A 17562-nucleotide genomic window follows, 5' to 3' on the forward strand; every position below is an offset into this window, starting at 1 on the left:
TACGATCTCTTCTGTTAGTCTCCTTAAGCCGATAAGCAAAATAATAAGGTCTTACACATGATTTAAAGAGCCTTTGCTGCTTTCCTGCCAAGGTCAAAAGTCAACGCCAGCTACTATTGACTAACCACTTATGGGGGACACACCCACCCACCCCTCCTGAAGGCATGCTCACCGCATTCTCTGGATGGAAGATGTAGGAGGCAGGAGAATTGTCCAGGATCAAGGTTTTGCGCAGATCACGCCCCAAACGGCTGAGGTCCTTAACATAGCAGCCCTGGTGGAACACGCATGACTCTCGGAAGAGGCGGGCTCGGAAGACTCCACACTTGTCCAGCAGGTCAGTTACGGGGTCAGCATACTGAACAGAGTGATAAGAGGACTGTGTGAAGACGAGGGCTCAGCATAAGAAAGCAAGAAACCCAACCTGGGGGAATCAGGAGAACATGCAGGGCTCTGCCCACTTCTGGCCAGATAGTGCAAACATGGAATTTGGAATCTGGCATGGAATTCATTCATTCATTCATTCATTTAAAGTTTCAAGTCCCTATGGATTTGGAGATCTCAGTGATGCCCAATGCAATTTCGGAGGCCAGCAAGGGTCTAAGCAGAACTTCCAGAGGTCAGTTAATGGTGGAGATTTGGATACTCTGCATGGTCCTTCACTCTTCCTCACAGTTAGGAGAAGCAAAAACAAGCAACTATATGCAAACTTGACATTTTGCACAATTTGTTCAAGTACCAATAGGCCAAGTGTTTCTTGCTGCAGCATTTGGGTTTTGAAAAATGCACACAGCTCTGAAGTTTCAGCAACACTCCAAGTTTAGCCCAAGTCAAAGCTGCTCCCAAACCAGTCTTCTAGCAAGACAGAGAGCGCGAATCATCTATATTCACCTCCAGTTTATCTTCTGAGCTGAAAGTAACACAGCACACCATTGCTACCCTTTCTGCCTTAGCTTCTGCTAACTTTGAAAGTATCAACCAATTCCCCCAGCCCATGTCTAGGCTAAACCCTCCTCCTCCTTCTCACCTTTGCCAAGCTAGCAGTGAAGAGCACACACTCAAACAGCTCCCCCATCCGCCTCAGGAACTCATCGACAAATGGCCTCTTCAGCACGTACACCTAGAAGTGAGCAGCAGAAGTCAGCACAGAGGGACTACTGGTTTTATTTATCTACAACCCACCTTACAGCTGGAGTGAACATGCTACTGTGAAAAACTGGATTCAGTGCTGCGTTGGCCAAAGCCCATGACTGCAGGGAACATTTGTAGGGGAGAAGCGATGGAGGGGGGGAGATGATTCCACCTGCTCATTGCTTTTCTCCCATAACCTCCCCCTTACACCAGCCTGCTTCCTCACTCCCACTTTGTGGAAAGACAGAGTATCAATAGAACAAACAGGATCCAGCCTCGTGAGCCAACTTTTGACAGGTAGGCAGGATGGCACCATTAGGATCATCAGCAGCGAATCCAAACAGCCACTTCATAGTCTGATGTATATTGGCTAAGAAAGAGACTTTCAAGAGGGGGTGAAACGAGAGTTAAGGCACTGGGGTCTGACTGAGGCTGGAAGACTGAAACACATTTTTGGTCTCTGGTTCTGTGTTCAGGAGGTGCCCACCCTGAGAACTAGCTGCATGGACAGTGTGCTCATTTCAGAGAGTGCGGCACAAACCCGCAACTTTCCAGTGGCTTGCCATTTTAGTCCATTCAGTGTTAACCCTTTATCATTGAACAGGACATAAGCTCCACTCCTTTTTGTGTGACATGGCTATCATAAAAAAAAAAACTGAGGCAAATAAAAGAATACCTCCCCTTTAGTGGTGTAATGTGAACAATGGGTTAAATTACTGTGTGCTTGGACTCATTTCTTGAGGAGCACATCCCCTATGTCTGGATGTTCTGAGATAAGGGTACCAGGTGCACCGGGTTACCATAGCAAAATCAGCTAGGTTGAGTGCATGAGTCATTCGCCCTCCCATTGCTTCAGGAAATATGAAATGTGCGTAGAGATGGGTATAACAGTCTCTAGGGCATTGTTTTCATTATGCTGTCTTGTCTTGTCCATGCCCTGTCCTGTTTGCTGTCTGACTCTGAATCTGTGAGAGTCAGGGGAAGAGGCTGTGAGTTTTGCATAGCAGTGTTAGCTAGCATGGTGATATAGTACTATTGGAATTCTCTGTACATATGCATCTTTACTTCAGAGACCCGAAGAGTTGTCTATAGTGGACCCTGCTGTTTAGCTTTGTCTTGTGTCTGTAGATAATGAACACTTTGCTACTTTGAAATGTATGGGAGTGGAGCTTTTTCCTTAACTGGGGACTCTGGAAGAAGCTGTCTTGCTGGTTGAGGTGTGGCGAACTACCAGCTGACTTCTTCAAGTCACCAGCATCCTTATTGATGGATAGGGAAACAACTGCCCTTTAGCAGGCTTAAAGGTAAAGGTAAAGGGACCCCTGACCGTTAGGTCCAGTCACGGACGACTCTGGGGTTGCGGCACTCATCTCGCTTTATTGGCCGAGGAAGCTGGCGTACAGCTTCTGGGTCAAGTGGCCAGCATGACTAAGCTGCTTCTGGTGAACCATAGCAACACACGGAAACGCCGTTTACCTTCCTGCCAGAGTGGTACCTATTTATCTACTTGCACTTCGTGCTTTTGAACTGCTAGGTTGGCAGGAGCAGGGACTGAGCAACGGGAGCTCACCCTGTTGTGGGGATTCAAACCACCAACCTTCTGATCGGCAAGCCCTATGCTCAGTGGTTTAGACCACAGCACCACCCACATCCCCCTTAGCGTGCTTAGACTAACCCTAATGTATTTTAAATAAATACAAGCTGCCACAGGCATTGTGGTGAGCGGAATACAGCAAAGAAGCACAAATGCTGCAAAGCACATCAAGATTGCTCAAGGATTCCCCACCAGTTTTCAGCTGGTCACATTTCTCTCTCCCGGAGCTCTCGCTGCCACGCAGTCGATCCAAGCCATTCCTCCTTTAACATCCGCTGGAAGCAGCTACCTCCTGAAACAAGTAATCAAGAATAGGCCGTGTTGCCTGGTAACAGCCTATCCTGGATTACTTGAACCAGGCCGAAGCCTTCATAGAACGGTCTTCCTCCTCTTCTTTACAGCACCAAAATGGGAGGCGGTCTCCTTGGCTCATAAAATGAGATTGCCCCCTCCCTCTGCTGCCCCACTTCCAGAACAGATGCCATTGAGAACCCAAAACTGTTGGCAAGGTGGGTGGGTGGGTGGGTAGGGGACCTTCCCCCCAGAGACATCATCCTTACCTGGTGGGTTGTCCCCTCTATTTCAACAGGCACTATGAAGTCAGCATTGTTGATTGGCTGAGAAATGTTATAAAAGGTGAATGTTAGTTTTTGGAAGGTAACACAACACAATTCTGCCCCACTTTATCCATAAGTCACGCCAATCTCTGCACCTAAGGACACTATCTGATGCTCACTGGGTTTGGCTTGATTTACCAGTACTGAGCCACACACTTTTAAAATGGCTGTCACGTCCACTCAAACCAGTGGCAGGGAATCTCCAGTTCATAATTAATTAATTAATTAATTAATTAATAATTTATACCCCGGCCATCTGGCTCTGGGCGGCTTCCAACAAAATATTAAAATATAGTGGTCTGCTAAACATTAAAAGCTTCCCAAAACAGGGCCGCCTTCAGATGTCTGGCTAAATGAAGCCCCTCCAAGTCTTTATATCTGGTCTTTTGAGACTTTGCCCAGGCCACATCCATCAATGCTAGGATGCGTGTGTGGAAAACTCAGTGATTTGCGTGGCTGGGATGTATTCTAGCATACAAAGGCAGGAGTCACATCTGTTGCCCCGTCCACTTTTGCTTCTTCCATGTGGCCCCTGGGAGGCTGCCACAATGGAATGTGGCCCTGTCTGAAACAACAAGGCACCTAATAACAGAATCAAATGATTTGTCAGGGAATCAATCGCTGAGTCCTTCTAATTCCTGTTGCCTGTTTGGTCCCCTGATAGCTTCTTCAGAATTTGCTGATCAGAACCAGAGACGCAAATATTAGAATTTTATTCCAGTGGCAGAGTTTACATGTAGGGGTGAGGTGAGAAGGGTTCAAAGCCACCTTTCCAGGGCAGAAATAGAAACAATCGTGAATAAATAGGCTTCCTTCTCCATTCCCTGGAATAATAGCATTGTGTGTCTGGTATGCAGTAGTAACTGGTTGTAGACACAGAACTAATTTATTAAAATAATGGGAGAACCAAGGAGATTCTTCAAAGAATGCACCACCATGCAAGTGGACCTCATTGACTTAATCTTGCTCTCTTTCCCCCTTGCAGCCTCCTGCAGAGACATCAAAATCCGCTCCAGAAGATTCCACAACCATCTGGAACAGAATCTGAAGGTGCATGGCTGGGCTGTGTGGGGGGAGAAGGGGAAGGGGAAGTCCCATTGAATGAGCAGAAGTTCATTCTGTTGATGTACAGGCTGCACAGGATACAACCCTCAGGGTTTAGAAAACTTCTTATCAGGAAAACAATGAATCTGAGGTCCTTTTGTTTAACTCCCAAAGCCCCAGTCCTATCCTTCACACTGATATTCCATAAGGCCCTCATCCCTTCATATGCCTTTGCAGCTGTTCTCAGAGGGAGCTGACTTGCACCAAGCTAGTCCTCTCCTGCACTGTCGGCAATGGAGAACCTGTGGCCCTCCAGGTGTTGCCGAACTGCAACTCCCATCAGCCCCAACCAGATGGCCAGTGATGATGAGACTTGTAGTCCAGCAACGTCTGGTGGGCCAAGGATGCCTTCTGCCTCGACCCCCCCCCCCACTTCTCAGAAAAGGAGGAGTACCCTTAGAATGTCACCTTGAAGGAGCTGTGCACTAAGGTTTCGTCCAGATCAATCACCACACAGATTCGGCCCTGGTCTTGCAGAGTCACCTCAGGGAGAAGGCACGTCCCAGGAATCTAAAAGAAGAGAGGAAACTTAGCCACCACTGGCATGGTGAATCGTGTTGCTGGAGGTATATTTAACAAGCTTCAAAGCACTGGGGAAGCCCAATATGAAGTCCTTCAAAACTGACTTAGGAAACTTTTCCCATCTTTAGAGAATAGCACAGGCAATGCCAACAAGGAGCAGAAACCCTATGCAAAAACTTTCAAATGGCCTAAGGCTCTGGTCCTCATGAATCTTTTCACATTTTTGCTAGAACTCTCAATTTTTATTTTTTAAAGGAAGGTTTTAAGACTACGGAGCAACTGGCAACCTCCCGTAAGAAAGTTTAGAGTTTGAAATGGCACAGATCAGAATAAAGGGAAATGTTATTTGGGTTAGTGTGTGTATATGTGTGCTTTGCATCGCTTTGTAGGTTGACCAGCAGCAATAGAGAATAAGGCTTCTGTGATTCTTCAATCATTGCACAGAAGAAAGGGATTTGAGAATTATTTGCTCTTCCATACAACCATTAAAGGTACAAGAGGCCTGGGCACGAGAGCATTTGATCAGCTATGACCCCAAATGAAGAAACAGGTTATCATCAAAAGTCACTTGAGCTAATGGCCATCGCTAGACCTCATGGCATGACATTCTTGAAGCTTTCCTGATAATGTGTGTGAGCTTCGGGTGGGAGGAGAATATGGGGCTGGCATTTTTATTTCACTGACATGTCAACGCTGCAAAAAACTTGCATGCATAACAAAGCACCAATCCTACAATGAACACCTTCCTGGAAGCAGCCCCAGTTGACATATTTAACAATCTCTGTACTGTACTGTGGTCCTAGTGTTTCTTTCCAGAAGACCCACCAGCCTACATATGAAAAGGTGGGATGAGTTGGCGTCGTCTCAACTTTGCACTCCCCTTACTTTGCAAATTTTAACAACAACCAAAATCTCAATCCTGGCCACAGTGATCCATGCGACAGTCACCTCCCGGCTTGACTACTGTAATTCGCTATACGCGGGGCTGCCCTTGAAGCTGTCCCAGAAACTCCAGCAGGTGCAGAATGCTGCAGCGAGGCTCCTCACGGGGTCTCTGCCATGGGAGCAGATTCACCCAGTGCTTTTCCAGCTGCACTGGCTCCCGGTGGAGTACAGGGTCAGATTTAAGGTGCTGGTTTTGACCTTTAAAGTCCTTCACGGCCTAGGACCCTCGTACCTACGGGACCGCCTCTCCCGGTATGCCCCACAGAGAGCCTCAAGGTCCATAAATAGCAACACCCTAGAGGTCCCGGGCCCTAAGGAAGTTAGATTGGCTTCAACCAGAGCCAGGGCCTTTTCAACACTGGCTCCGGCCTGATGGAACGCTCTGCCTCATGAGACCAGGGCCCTGCAGGATCAGATTTCTTTCCGCGGGTCCTGTAAGACAGAGTTGTTCCGCCTGGCCTTTGGTTTGGAGCCAATTTGATTCCCTCCCCCTCTTTCTTTTTTCTTTTTCCTTTCTCCTCCTGTGATGAGGCTGCATTTTAATATTTTAATGTTTCAATATTTTAATGTTGTATTTTAATTTTGTTTTTAAGTTGTATTCATTCAACTTATTTTAATTATTGCTTGTTAGCTGCCCTGAGCCTGGCCTTGGCTGGGGAGGGCGGGGTATAAATAAAAATTATTATTATTATTATTATTATTATTATTATTATTATTATTACTGTGGTACCTTGGTTCTCAAATGCCTTGGTACTCAAACAACTTGGAACCCAAACACTGCAAACCCAGAGGTAAGTGTTCCGGTTTGTGAATTTTTTTCAGAAGCCAAACGTGCTCCGGTTTGAGCGTTATGCTTCCAATTTGAATGCCACTCTTCCATTTTGAGTGTTACGCTGAGGTCTGTCAGTTTTTGCTTTTTATTTTGTGTTTTTGTGGCTTTTCTGTTTTGTTTTTGTGTCTGTGTGGAACCCAGTTCAGCTACTGATTGATTGGTAGTATGACTGTGTGATTGTTTATTGCTTTCATTTTATGGATCAATGGTCTCGTTAGATAGTAAAATTCATGTTAAATTGCTGTTTTAGGGACTGTTTTTAAAAGTCTGGAACGGATTAAATTAATTTTGCATTACTCTCTATGGGAAAGTGCGCCTTGGTTTTGGAACAGTTTGGTTTTGGAATGGACTTCCAGAACGGATTAAGTTTGAGAACCAAGGTACCACTGTACTAACTCCTCTTCTGTTCTTACTGAGGTAAAAAGTCCTTGTTTTGCAGCTTCATCACTTCAATTTTGCGCCAGGAGGCATTTTTATAGAAATTGGTCCTACGCCAGGTGGGGACCCTGTTGCTCCCCACATCTTGCTGGACTCAGGCTCCCATTAGCCAACATGGCAAATGGTCAAGAATAATGAGAGGTGCACCCGACAACATCTGGAGAGCCACATGTTCCCTATTTCTGCAGTACATCAGCACTGCAGAGGCTACCTCTTGCTTCAAACAAACCTTTCTTGAAAGGGAAGGATGATTTTTCAAAAACCAACCCCACAGCAAAAGGAGTCTAGCACCTCAGAAGTGCATGCGCCAGGTTGAGCCCAATGAAAGCCAACCATGCTGCAAATTCAAAAATTGAATAAATAAAAATAGCCAACAGGTGGCTAGGGATCCCATTCCCTTCCAAAAGCCTACCATGCCGGTAGGGCAGGCATAGGCAAACTCCGGCCCTCCAGATGTTTGGGACTACAATTCCCATCATCCTTGACCACTGGTCCTGTTAGCTAGGGATGATGGGAATTGTAGTCCCAAACATCTGGAGGGCCGGAGTTTGCCTATGCCTGCGATAGGGCAAGCAATATTCTCCACAATGGTGCATTTTTATTTTTGTTTGCCCTTGGAAGTTACTGGTATCGTGGGGGAAACTGTCTAGATTGCGTGGCAAGATTGTCGTGCCTGAGGCTCTTTCCATGTGGAGGCACCCACCAGAGGGAACTACTTATAGCAATCTCCACATGGCTGGCGTTGGAGAGGCACCTGCCCCGAGAGAGACGTTACAGTGAGGAGGCAGCAGTAGTTTGCATTCAGAAGCACTCTGTCTGTTTGTGAAAACTGCGCTGCAATATGATCATTAGCCCCTTCACACAGGAAGAGAGCTGTCAAGAAGAGTTGCAGGCCAGCTTTCTCCCAGATGTGGTAGTCTGGTACGTGTAGAAGTCCCCCGTCCCCGCCCATTGTGAAACATTCAACCATGTGACCGCTTCTCCTGCTGCCTCCAGAAGAAGTCTGGCTCTTTGTATGAATGAGGTCTGCGACCGATACCTCTCTCGATAGCAGGAAGAGAAATTTGCTTAGTAAGTGAAGGTCTCTTTTCTCTCACACTCACAAACACAAATACCCACATGCACACGCGCACACACGTATGTAGGCAGGACTGTGTGTACATTGCGTGCCCATCATTATGCCATGCAGACGTGGAATTTGGTATCTAGAGCATCATTTGGCATATTTCGTACGTCGCCTGGAGGCATGTATGTGGAAGGCAATTTTAAAAACCACTCTATTTTTCTCTTTCTTTCCTTCTTTCACTCAAGAACATTTCTGGCCCTTGTTACTGCAGAGATTATCTAGCCTGGAACAATCATAATTAAGTTAAAGTAAAGGTAAAGGGACCCCTGACCATTAGGTCCAGTCGTGGCTGACTCTGGGGTTGCGGCGCTCATCTCGCTTTATTGGCCAAGGGAGCCGGCGTACAGCTTCCGGGTCATGTGGCCAGCATGACTAAGCCGCTTCTGGCAAACCAGAGCAGCGCATAGAAACACCGTTTACCTTCTCGCCGGAGCGGTACCTATTTATCTACTTGCACTTTGACATGCTTCAAACTGCTAGGTTGGCAGGAGCAGGGACCGAGCAACAGGAGCTCACCCCGTCGCAGGGATTCGAACCGCCGACCTTCTGATCGGCAAGTCCTAGGCTCTGTGGTTTAACCCACAGTGCCACCCACTGTCTTAAGTTAGTTCCAATTAAGTCTCACTCAAACGCTGCAATGTTGAAAACAGTGGTATTTGTATAAGTTGTGACAAACTTGCTCCATTGGCTTCAAAAGGACTTAGGGGTGACTGACTTTGCCTGGACTGGGGCAAATATGGGCAAAGGCTACTAGAGCAGGGGTGTGGAGCCTATGGCCCTCCAGATATTGCTGAACTACAGTACTGCTCCCACCATCCCTGACCAATGGGATGGGAACTGGAGTCCAACAAGGTCTGAAGGATCACAGGTTTCAACTCTGTCCTCAGCTGAGGCTGGTCCATTATGGTGAATGGGGCACTGCCCCATTAACCTCGGGCTGTCCTTGCTTACAACCAGTCAGGGGGTGGCTCTGCCTGTCATTGGTTGCGGCTCCACCTAAAGTTAAGTCTCCCTGTCATCCACCTTACCAGTCCCAATTGACATCAGCCAGCACTACTTGTTTTAAGACTCAGCAGCTTTCCCTGTGAAAACCCACTCTTTAAAGCTCAATCAGACCAAACAACCATCTGTGGAACTGACATTTGCTCCAGTTGAGTGTTAAAGAGCACTAAAGGAGGGACCCCTGACCATTAGGTCCAGTTGTGACCGACTCTGGGGTTGCGGCGCTCATCTCGCTTTATTGGCCGAGGGAGCCAGCGTCCAGCTTCCCGGTCATGTGGCCAGCATGACTAAGCCGCTTCTGGCGAACCAGAGCAGTGCACGGAAACACCGTTTACCTTCCGGCCGGAGAGGTACCTATTTATCTACTTGCACTTTGATGTGCTTTCGAACTGCTAGGTTGGCAGGAGCAGGGACTGAGCAATGGGAGCTCACCCCGTTGCAGGGATTCGAACCGCCGACCTTCTGATCAGCAAGTCCTAGGCTCTGTGGTTTAACCCACAGCGCCACCCACGTCCCTAAAGAGCACTAAGGAGCTGGCAAAAAACCCCAGCTCGGACTTGGGAGCTTCTAAAGTCCTCTAAGGAATCCTAAAGGACAGACCTTTGCCTGGGAAGAGCAGGGCAAAAGGTTGGTGTGGAGTATGAAAAGCAGAACTTGCAGAGATCAGGGTGTGGGGCTTTCATTATATCTCCTTGTCCACTTCCCATGGCTAGTGGGAAAAGGTATGTAATGCAACCAAATGATGAGCAGATTTGCTTGCATTTATTCTGATGTCAGAATCAAAACGCAAGTTCATCTCAGTGGAGAATTTTTTTTTTGCACTCTTGCGCACAAGGTAAACACAGTCCTGGCTAAAGAGGAGATGCAGATCTCCCTTGGCTTTGGAACAAAGACATACCTGGTAAAACTGGTATTGAAGACACTGCAACAGATCAGACTAAAAGAGGAGGGGAAAGAGGAAAGCAGAGATGTAGGTATCATGAAAAAGGCAAGGCTGTGTAATACTACTATCAGGGATCTCAGAAAGCCTCTGAATTTACCCACTAAGTTTTTAAGGAGCAGAATCCTAAAGGCTGCATTTTCTACCTAGAATGAAAGAGTGGTGGTGATGGACGAGTAGGTTCAGGTTGACACAGGTGATCCTACAAGCCTCAAAAGCTTGGACTGTGATGGAGGCTGGGGGAGTCTCAAGTCTTCAAAGAAAAGGTTTCTTGATTGAGAACAGTGTGGGAGCCCTGCTAACTGACCCAGAAGAAAGCCTCAGCTCCTTAACTCTAAAGTGTGTGGGGAACAGGCTGCAGAAATTCAGTGCTGAGAGGAAAAGCACTCTATATACGTGATCAGCAGTAGTTTTCTTTACCATATATAAAAAGGGTAAAGGGACCCCTGACCATTAGGTCCAGTCGTGGCAGACTCTGGGGTTGCGGCGCTCATCTCGCTTTATTGGCCGAGGGAGCCGGCATACAGCTTCCGGGTCATGTGGCCAGCCGGACTAAGCCGCTTCTGGTGAACCAGAGCAGCGCACGGAAACGCCGTTTATCTTCCCGCCAGAGCGGTACCTATTTATCTACTTGCACTCTGACGTGCTTTCAAACTGCTATGTTAGCAGGAGCAGGGACCGAGCAACGGGAGCTCACCCCGTCGCGGGGATTCGAACCGCCGACCTTCTGATCGGCAAGTCCTAGGCTCTGTGGTTTAACCCACAGCGCCACCCGCGTCCCTTTACCACATATAGCTTCATATATATTTCTTTTTTAAAAGCGGAGGGGGATATCTATAGATGGGGTGGCGGCAACAATGCGGTCAAATGGATATGTTTTGAGGAGGGATGGGTCTTTGAGACCAGGAGCATCTACAGTGGTACCTTGGTTTTCAAACGCTGTGATACTCAAACACCTTGGTTCCCAAACATCAAAAACCCGGAAGTAAGTGTTCCGGTTTTCGAATGTTTTTCAGAAGCCAAACATCTGATGCAGCTGTCAGTTATTGTTTCCAGGGCACCTGCACCAATCAGAAGCTGCACCTTGGTTTTCGAACATTTCAAAAGTCAAACAGACTTCCGGAATGGATTAAGTTTGGCACTTTTGTTTTTGCTATTTATTTCGCGTTTTTGAGGCTTTTTTTGGTTAATTTGTTTTTGTGACTGCGTGAAACCCAGTTCAGCTACTGATTGATTGATTGTGTGACCGCAGAAATGGATAAAAGCCCGCCATACAAACAATGACTATCATCAGTGCAAGTAAGAAAAAATAATAATTTTAATTTTTATCATCTACAATACAGTCTTACTTATTTTATAGTACAGTATATTGATTATTGCTTTCAATTTATGGCTCAATGGTCTCTTTAGATAGTAAAATTCATGTTAAATTGCTGTTTTAGGGGTTGTTTTTAAAAGTCTGGAACGGATTAATCCGCTTTGCATTACTTTCTATGGGAAAGCACGCCTTGGTTTTGGAACGCTTTGGTTTTGGAACAGACTTCCAAAACACATTAAGTTTGAGAACCAAGGTATCACTGTACAAGTTTTCCTTCCCTGGATAGAAAATAGGCTGAAGCCCACTTATATGTCTTCCCACAGAGACAAGCCATGGCTTCCCAGCTCATTAGCAAGCCGTGAAATACTGATATTCACAACAGTCATGGATCATGCTCTGTGTGTGGGGTTTATGCTATTTCCTACACGGCAGCGCTGTAATGTGTGAAACGGCCGTAGAAGCACTTGCTTCCGATCCAAAGTAACTGCTCCCTCCTGAAAGCCATTTTTGATTGGGAGAAAGCCAGTCAGATGTAAACAGAGGCTAACATAGGTATTTTGTGAACTCAGCCAGGAGTTTAAAAAGTTAAAAATGCTGATGAGAGGAAGTGTCAAGTGAGAGAGATCATTTACACAGAGACAGGGACAATTTCAGGATTTGGGTAGCTGGAGAACTAGGACAGAGTTTATATCCTAATGGGGCACACCCTAAACCTGGATAGCTAGAATACAGAAAAAAGCTAGAGAAAAGAAGCTCAGATACTACTAGTACTGCTTGTTATACTCTCTGGGTGTAACTGAGTGATCGCTGCGTCAGCCTCCACTCACCTTGGCAATGGTGCTGGTCTCCTCCTTGTGTGGGCCATGATCCCCACCAAAGCCCGACTGCCCGACATTCTGTGCGCGAAGGCAACAGAAGAAAGCCTTGAAGATGTTCCGGCCCCGAGGCTTCTTCGGGGAGGATTTGGACACCAAGACTGAGAAGGGAATGGCAAAAAGAACTTTGTTAGATCTCGCGGCACTCATCCAGGACCAAAACGCAGGAGCAGGCAAATCTTCATCCAGGGTAAGGGTTTGTGAATTAGGTCTCAGGCAGGTTGAAGCATGACTCCTTCTGGAGATCCTGGGGGGTGACCCGTGAAGGAGGCAAGCTGCTTCGCTGGAACATTTTTTGATTGGCCCAAAAAAGTGACACGGAAATTCTCCAAACCAGTGCAGGACAGAAAGGTGTGTGCTGCTTTGAGTAAAAGGTAAAGGGACCCCTGACCATTAGGTCCAGTCGTGACCGACTCTGGGGTTGCGGCACTCATCTCGCTTTATTGGCCGAAGGAGCCGGCGTACAGCTTCTGGGTCATGTGGCCAGCATTATTAAGCAGCTTCTGGCGAACCAGAGCAGCGCACGGAATTGCCGTTTACCTTCCCGCCGGAGTGGTACCTATTTATCTACTTGCACTCTGATGTGCTTTTGAACTGCTAGGTTGGCAAGAGCTGGGACCGAGCAACGGGAGCTCACCCCATTGCGGGAATTCGAACCGCTGACCTTCTGATCAGCAAGTCCTAGGCTCTGTGGTTTAACCCACAGTGCCACCCGCGTCCCGCTGCTTTGAGTACCAACGTCCAATTAACAGGAATCTGCTAGGAGAAGGGCCCTGGCTCAGAGGTACAGTAGCTGCCTTGCATGCAGAAGGCATCTCCAGGTAGGGATGAAAGAGACTTCTGCCTCAAACCTTGGAGAGTGGCTGCCAGAATCCTAGAGAAATGAACTGGGAATCTCATGCAACCGGACCCTAGCCAAATCAGTTCTCCCAAACTGTGTGGGCGACATTAGCTACTGCAAACTTTACAAAATGATGCCACCGAAGACTGAACTGCAGAACAAAAGTGACAGCCTTTATTTAACGCTATGGACTCAGCTATGCAACTGCAAATAAAACGTTTTAAGTGCTTTGTAAAGTGCAATATACAAATGTGACATTAGATGGCGATGGTGAGCTATGGCAAATCCAACATATTTTTCAAAACGTTTTTTAAAAAGCATTTTCACAGCGTTTTTCATGTGTGTGTAGATTTCACCTATGGCACTCTTGCGACAGACAGTGGCTGAACTCAAAATGGCTGCTGCCTGAGGAGGTTTCAGTTTGCTGTGGGCATTCCCCCAGAACCCACCCTCACAGAACACTTTGGCGTCTACCATCAGTACAGTCTGGGGTCAGGCCAGACAGGAGATAGCACACAAAGGAAACAGGACGTTCCATATTGTCCCCCCAGCAACTGGCAGGCAACATGAAGTTTCTGCATTGTCCAGGCCTAGCATAAATTCATGAAACTTGATTTCTTCTGTTGCCAGGGTCAACAAGAGCAGCATCTTCTGCCCACTGTAATTGTAATTTTAATTTATTATTTGTCACACATTAAAAACTTCCCTGAACAGGGCTGCCTTCAGATGTCTTCTAAATGTCAGGTAGTTGTTTATCTCTTTGACATCTGCATTTCTGGCTCCAGCTTTCTCAGCTCCAGTTCTAGCAATTGGTCTCAGGTATTTGGAGCTACCTGAGTGGGTGGCACTGTGGGTTAAACCACAGAGCCTAGGACTTGCCGATCAGAAGGTCGGCGGTTCGAATCCCTGCGACGGAGTGAGCTCCCATTGCTCAGTCCCTGCTCCTGCCAACCTAGCAGTTCGAAAGCACGTCAAAGTGCAAGTAGATAAATAGGTACCACTCCAGCGGGAAGGTAAACGGCGTTTCCGTGCACTGCTCTGGTTCGCCAGAAGCTGTACGCCAGCTTCCTTGGCCAATAAAGCGAGATGAGCTCCGCAACCCCAGAGTTGTCTGCAACTAGACCTAATGGTCAGGGGTCACTTTACTTTACTAGAAGAAGTAACCGTCTGGCCCTGCAATCTGCAGACCCCACAACTAGAGATCATCCCAAGATTTCTCCCAGAACATACAAATTATGTGCTCTCCTGCCAAGCTATGGGACCCTTCTTCCCCCTCCCCTCTCGTCTGTTTTGCTTCCCTGGGAGACTCTGGGCCCAGAACATCTTATCATATTCTATGGGTCCATGGGGGCCTTGCAATCGTTTGTTCTGCTTGCAACGAACAAAGTGGCCCCAGATGAACTGCCTTTGTCTTTCCTTGTGCGCCTACAAAGGACTACTGTTGCATCAGTGCAGCCCAGCTGGCGTCCAGTGTCAGAACTGTACGTCCTCTATGCTAAAAACATTAAATTCCACCACCAATATAAGACTCAAATTCTGCAATTTGTTATGGTTTTAACACATGGATGGAGTTAACGTGCCTGCTCTTATTCTCCATATTTTATTGAGCAAATTTTCATCTAATTTATTCTGGTTTTGCTAGCCATGGACAGGATATTAATGCCCACTGACACCTGCTTTACCATGAGGCTGCAAGTTATACCTGAGGAGGCCTGGCCCAGCACGGCACCTGTCACAGGTAATATAAAGTACCCCAGGGACAAAAGGTTGCAGGACTGAGGAGGATGTTTGCTGTGGCACAGAGTCCAAGAGAAGTTGGCTGAAACGGGAGGTGAAGGAGGAAGAAGAGGAAGAGGAAGCAGTGAAAATATCAGCACAGATGGATCCAAACCCAAGAGTTGTGCAAAGCATCAAGGAAATTGGTTCTAAACAGCCCCATCCAGTGGCGTAGCGTGGGTTGTCAGCACCCGGGGCAAGGCAAGTAATTTGCGCCCCCTAACCCGTGGATTTGCGCCCCCTAACCCTAACCCCCAGATGTTGCGCCCGGTGCGGCCAGCCCCCCCTGCACCCCCCACGCTACGCCACTGGCCCCATCAGCTCAGTCCGGACACTGAGGTCCAGCTCCAAGGGCCTTCTGGCGGTTCACTCACTGCAAGAAGTAACGTTACAGGGAACCAGGCAGAGGGCCTTCTTGGTAGTGGCGCCCGCCCTGTGGAATACCCTCCCATCAGATGTCAAGGAAATAAACTATCTGACTTTTAGAAGACAACTGAAGGCAGCCCTGTTTAGGGAAGTTTTTAATGTTTGATGTTTTATTGTGTTTTTAATATTGTGTTGGGAGCCGCCTAGAGTAGCTGGGGAAACATAGCCAGATGGGTGGGGTATAAATAAATTATTATATTATTATCACCTCTCTGCCTACGCCGATTAGTGAAGCTGTCATGGTAAGACCAATAATAAAGGTTTCACCAACTCTCAACAAATGTAGATATAAAAATAGTAATGTCTCATTCACAGCCACATCACCTTAAGTTCCACGCTGCTGAGGGCCTTGCTGCAGCTGCCCCTGACTATCACAGCTCAGCTGGAAACAAGGAATTGCACCCCCAAATTTGGAATCCCCACCAAATCTACATGCATCTGTGCCAAATAAAAACATTACTCTTTGCCCAACCTAGACTGGAAAGCAGGAAGGAGAGGACAATAAAATGCCACTCCTCTCTCCCTCCTGGGTTGTGACCAGCTACACTCTAGAATTGCAAGTTCACCAGCCATCAGTTCCGTTTGGATTACAGTGGTACCTCTGGTTGTGAACGGGATCCGTTCCGGAGGCCCGTTCGCAACCTGAAAAGAACGCAACCCGCATCTGCGCATGAGCGGGTCACGATTTGCCGCTTCTGCGCATGTGCGTGACTTCCTTTTGCACGTCTGCGCATGCGTGAGCGGCAAAACCCGGAAGTAACCCTTTCTGGTATTTCCGGGTCGCCATGGGACACAACCTGAAAACGCGCAACCTGAAGCAAACGTAACATGAGGTATGACTGTACAGTGGCACCTTGGGTTACAGACGCTTCAGGTTACAGACTCTGCTAACCCAGAAATAGTACCTCGGGTTAAGAACTTTACCTCAAGATGAGAACAGAAATCGTGCTCCGGTGGTGTGGCGGCAGCAGGAGGCCCCATTAGCTAAAGTGGTGCTTCAGGTTAAGAACAGTTTCAGGTTAAGAACGGACCTTCAGAACGAATTAAGTACTTAACCTGAGGTACCACTGTACATAAGAACATATAAAGAGACCTGCTGGATCAGGCCAAAGGTCTACCTAGTCCAGCATCCTGTTCTCATAGTGGGCAGCCATATGCCTATGGGAAACTTGCAAGCAGCACCTGTGTGCAATTGCGCTCACCTCACCTGCGGTTTCCAGCAACTGATGTTCAGAAGCATTGCTGCCTCTGACTGTGGAGGTGGAGCCTAGCCATCGCGGCATATAGCCATGAACTCCCGCCCGGAAACCACTGTGGAAGGACGTGTGGATCCAGAACTGGCCTCCACAGTCACATAGGGACTCATTGTTAAAACCGTGCTTATGGAAGAAAATCTTACTTGGCTACAAGTGATTGCCAAAGAAGAAGAAGAAGAAGCCCTAGATTTGGTAAAGAGGTGAGATTTTTTTTTTAATTAAAATAAGGTGTTGAAAAAGCACTTCATCAGCAAGTTCAACTTTTATCTCCCCAGTGGCTTATCCTCCTAGTGGTGCAGCACTAAAACTGCTGGCACATTTGCAAAGCTAAGCAGGGTCCAGCCTGGTTTCAAATTGGATGGGAGACTGATTGTTGAGATTTGTGCATTGCAGGGGGTTGGGCTAGACAACCCTTGAGGTCCCTTCCATTTCTATGATTCTATAATAGTAAGATTTCTTAGAAAAGACAAAAGAACACCAAGGCTACCCTGACATTGACACGATCAAACCATCGCTAAACATCGGTAAAATGTATAGACAGTTTGTATCTTTGTAAGGCACCAGCTCACTCAAAGCAAGATAAAGGCACCTTTCTCTCCAGCCTACTGGGGGCAGTTTGCTGGAATAAGGGAGCTACCTGCCGGATAACTGCTGTGCTTTAGCACCAAGACTACAGAAAGGATGGATAGATCATGGCAATGCAGCTATCCAGTCTGCAGATTAGGTGACATAAAGTGGCCAAAAGGATTCAATCTGGTGCTATAATGATGAGTGACGAGTCTGGCAGAGCTGCCCTTGGATGTCACCTTCTCTGTTTGC

General features: G+C 47.3%; 1 protein-coding gene and 1 long non-coding RNA gene across 3 annotated transcripts in view; one reads left to right on the plus strand and one right to left on the minus strand.

The window, feature by feature from the left end:
• The window catches only part of CTDSP2 (CTD small phosphatase 2), a 69609-nt gene that overhangs the window by 5485 nt on the left and 46562 nt on the right, over positions 1–17562 (minus strand). Inside the window, exons 2-7 of one of the 2 annotated variants that reach the window (XM_083599494.1) lie at positions 12397–12545; positions 10210–10248; positions 4855–4956; positions 3286–3342; positions 1028–1120; positions 173–358 (exon numbers count right to left, since the gene is read on the minus strand). In XM_083599494.1, the coding sequence (XP_083455620.1) occupies positions 173–358; positions 1028–1120; positions 3286–3342; positions 4855–4956; positions 10210–10248; positions 12397–12545 (626 nt within the window). The remainder of the gene's footprint in view (positions 1–172; positions 359–1027; positions 1121–3285; positions 3343–4854; positions 4957–10209; positions 10249–12396; positions 12546–17562) is intronic. The other variant, XM_083599495.1, reaches the window with a different exon arrangement.
• On the plus strand, positions 1127–6279 carry LOC310756014. Its single transcript, XR_014544644.1, has 3 exons — positions 1127–3234; positions 4328–4392; positions 5358–6279. It is a non-coding gene; the product is annotated as an uncharacterized lncRNA (long non-coding RNA).

Source organism: Podarcis filfolensis (assembly GCF_964270895.1).
Source record: "Podarcis filfolensis genome assembly, chromosome: 2".
Taxonomy (NCBI): Eukaryota; Metazoa; Chordata; class Lepidosauria; order Squamata; family Lacertidae; genus Podarcis; species Podarcis filfolensis.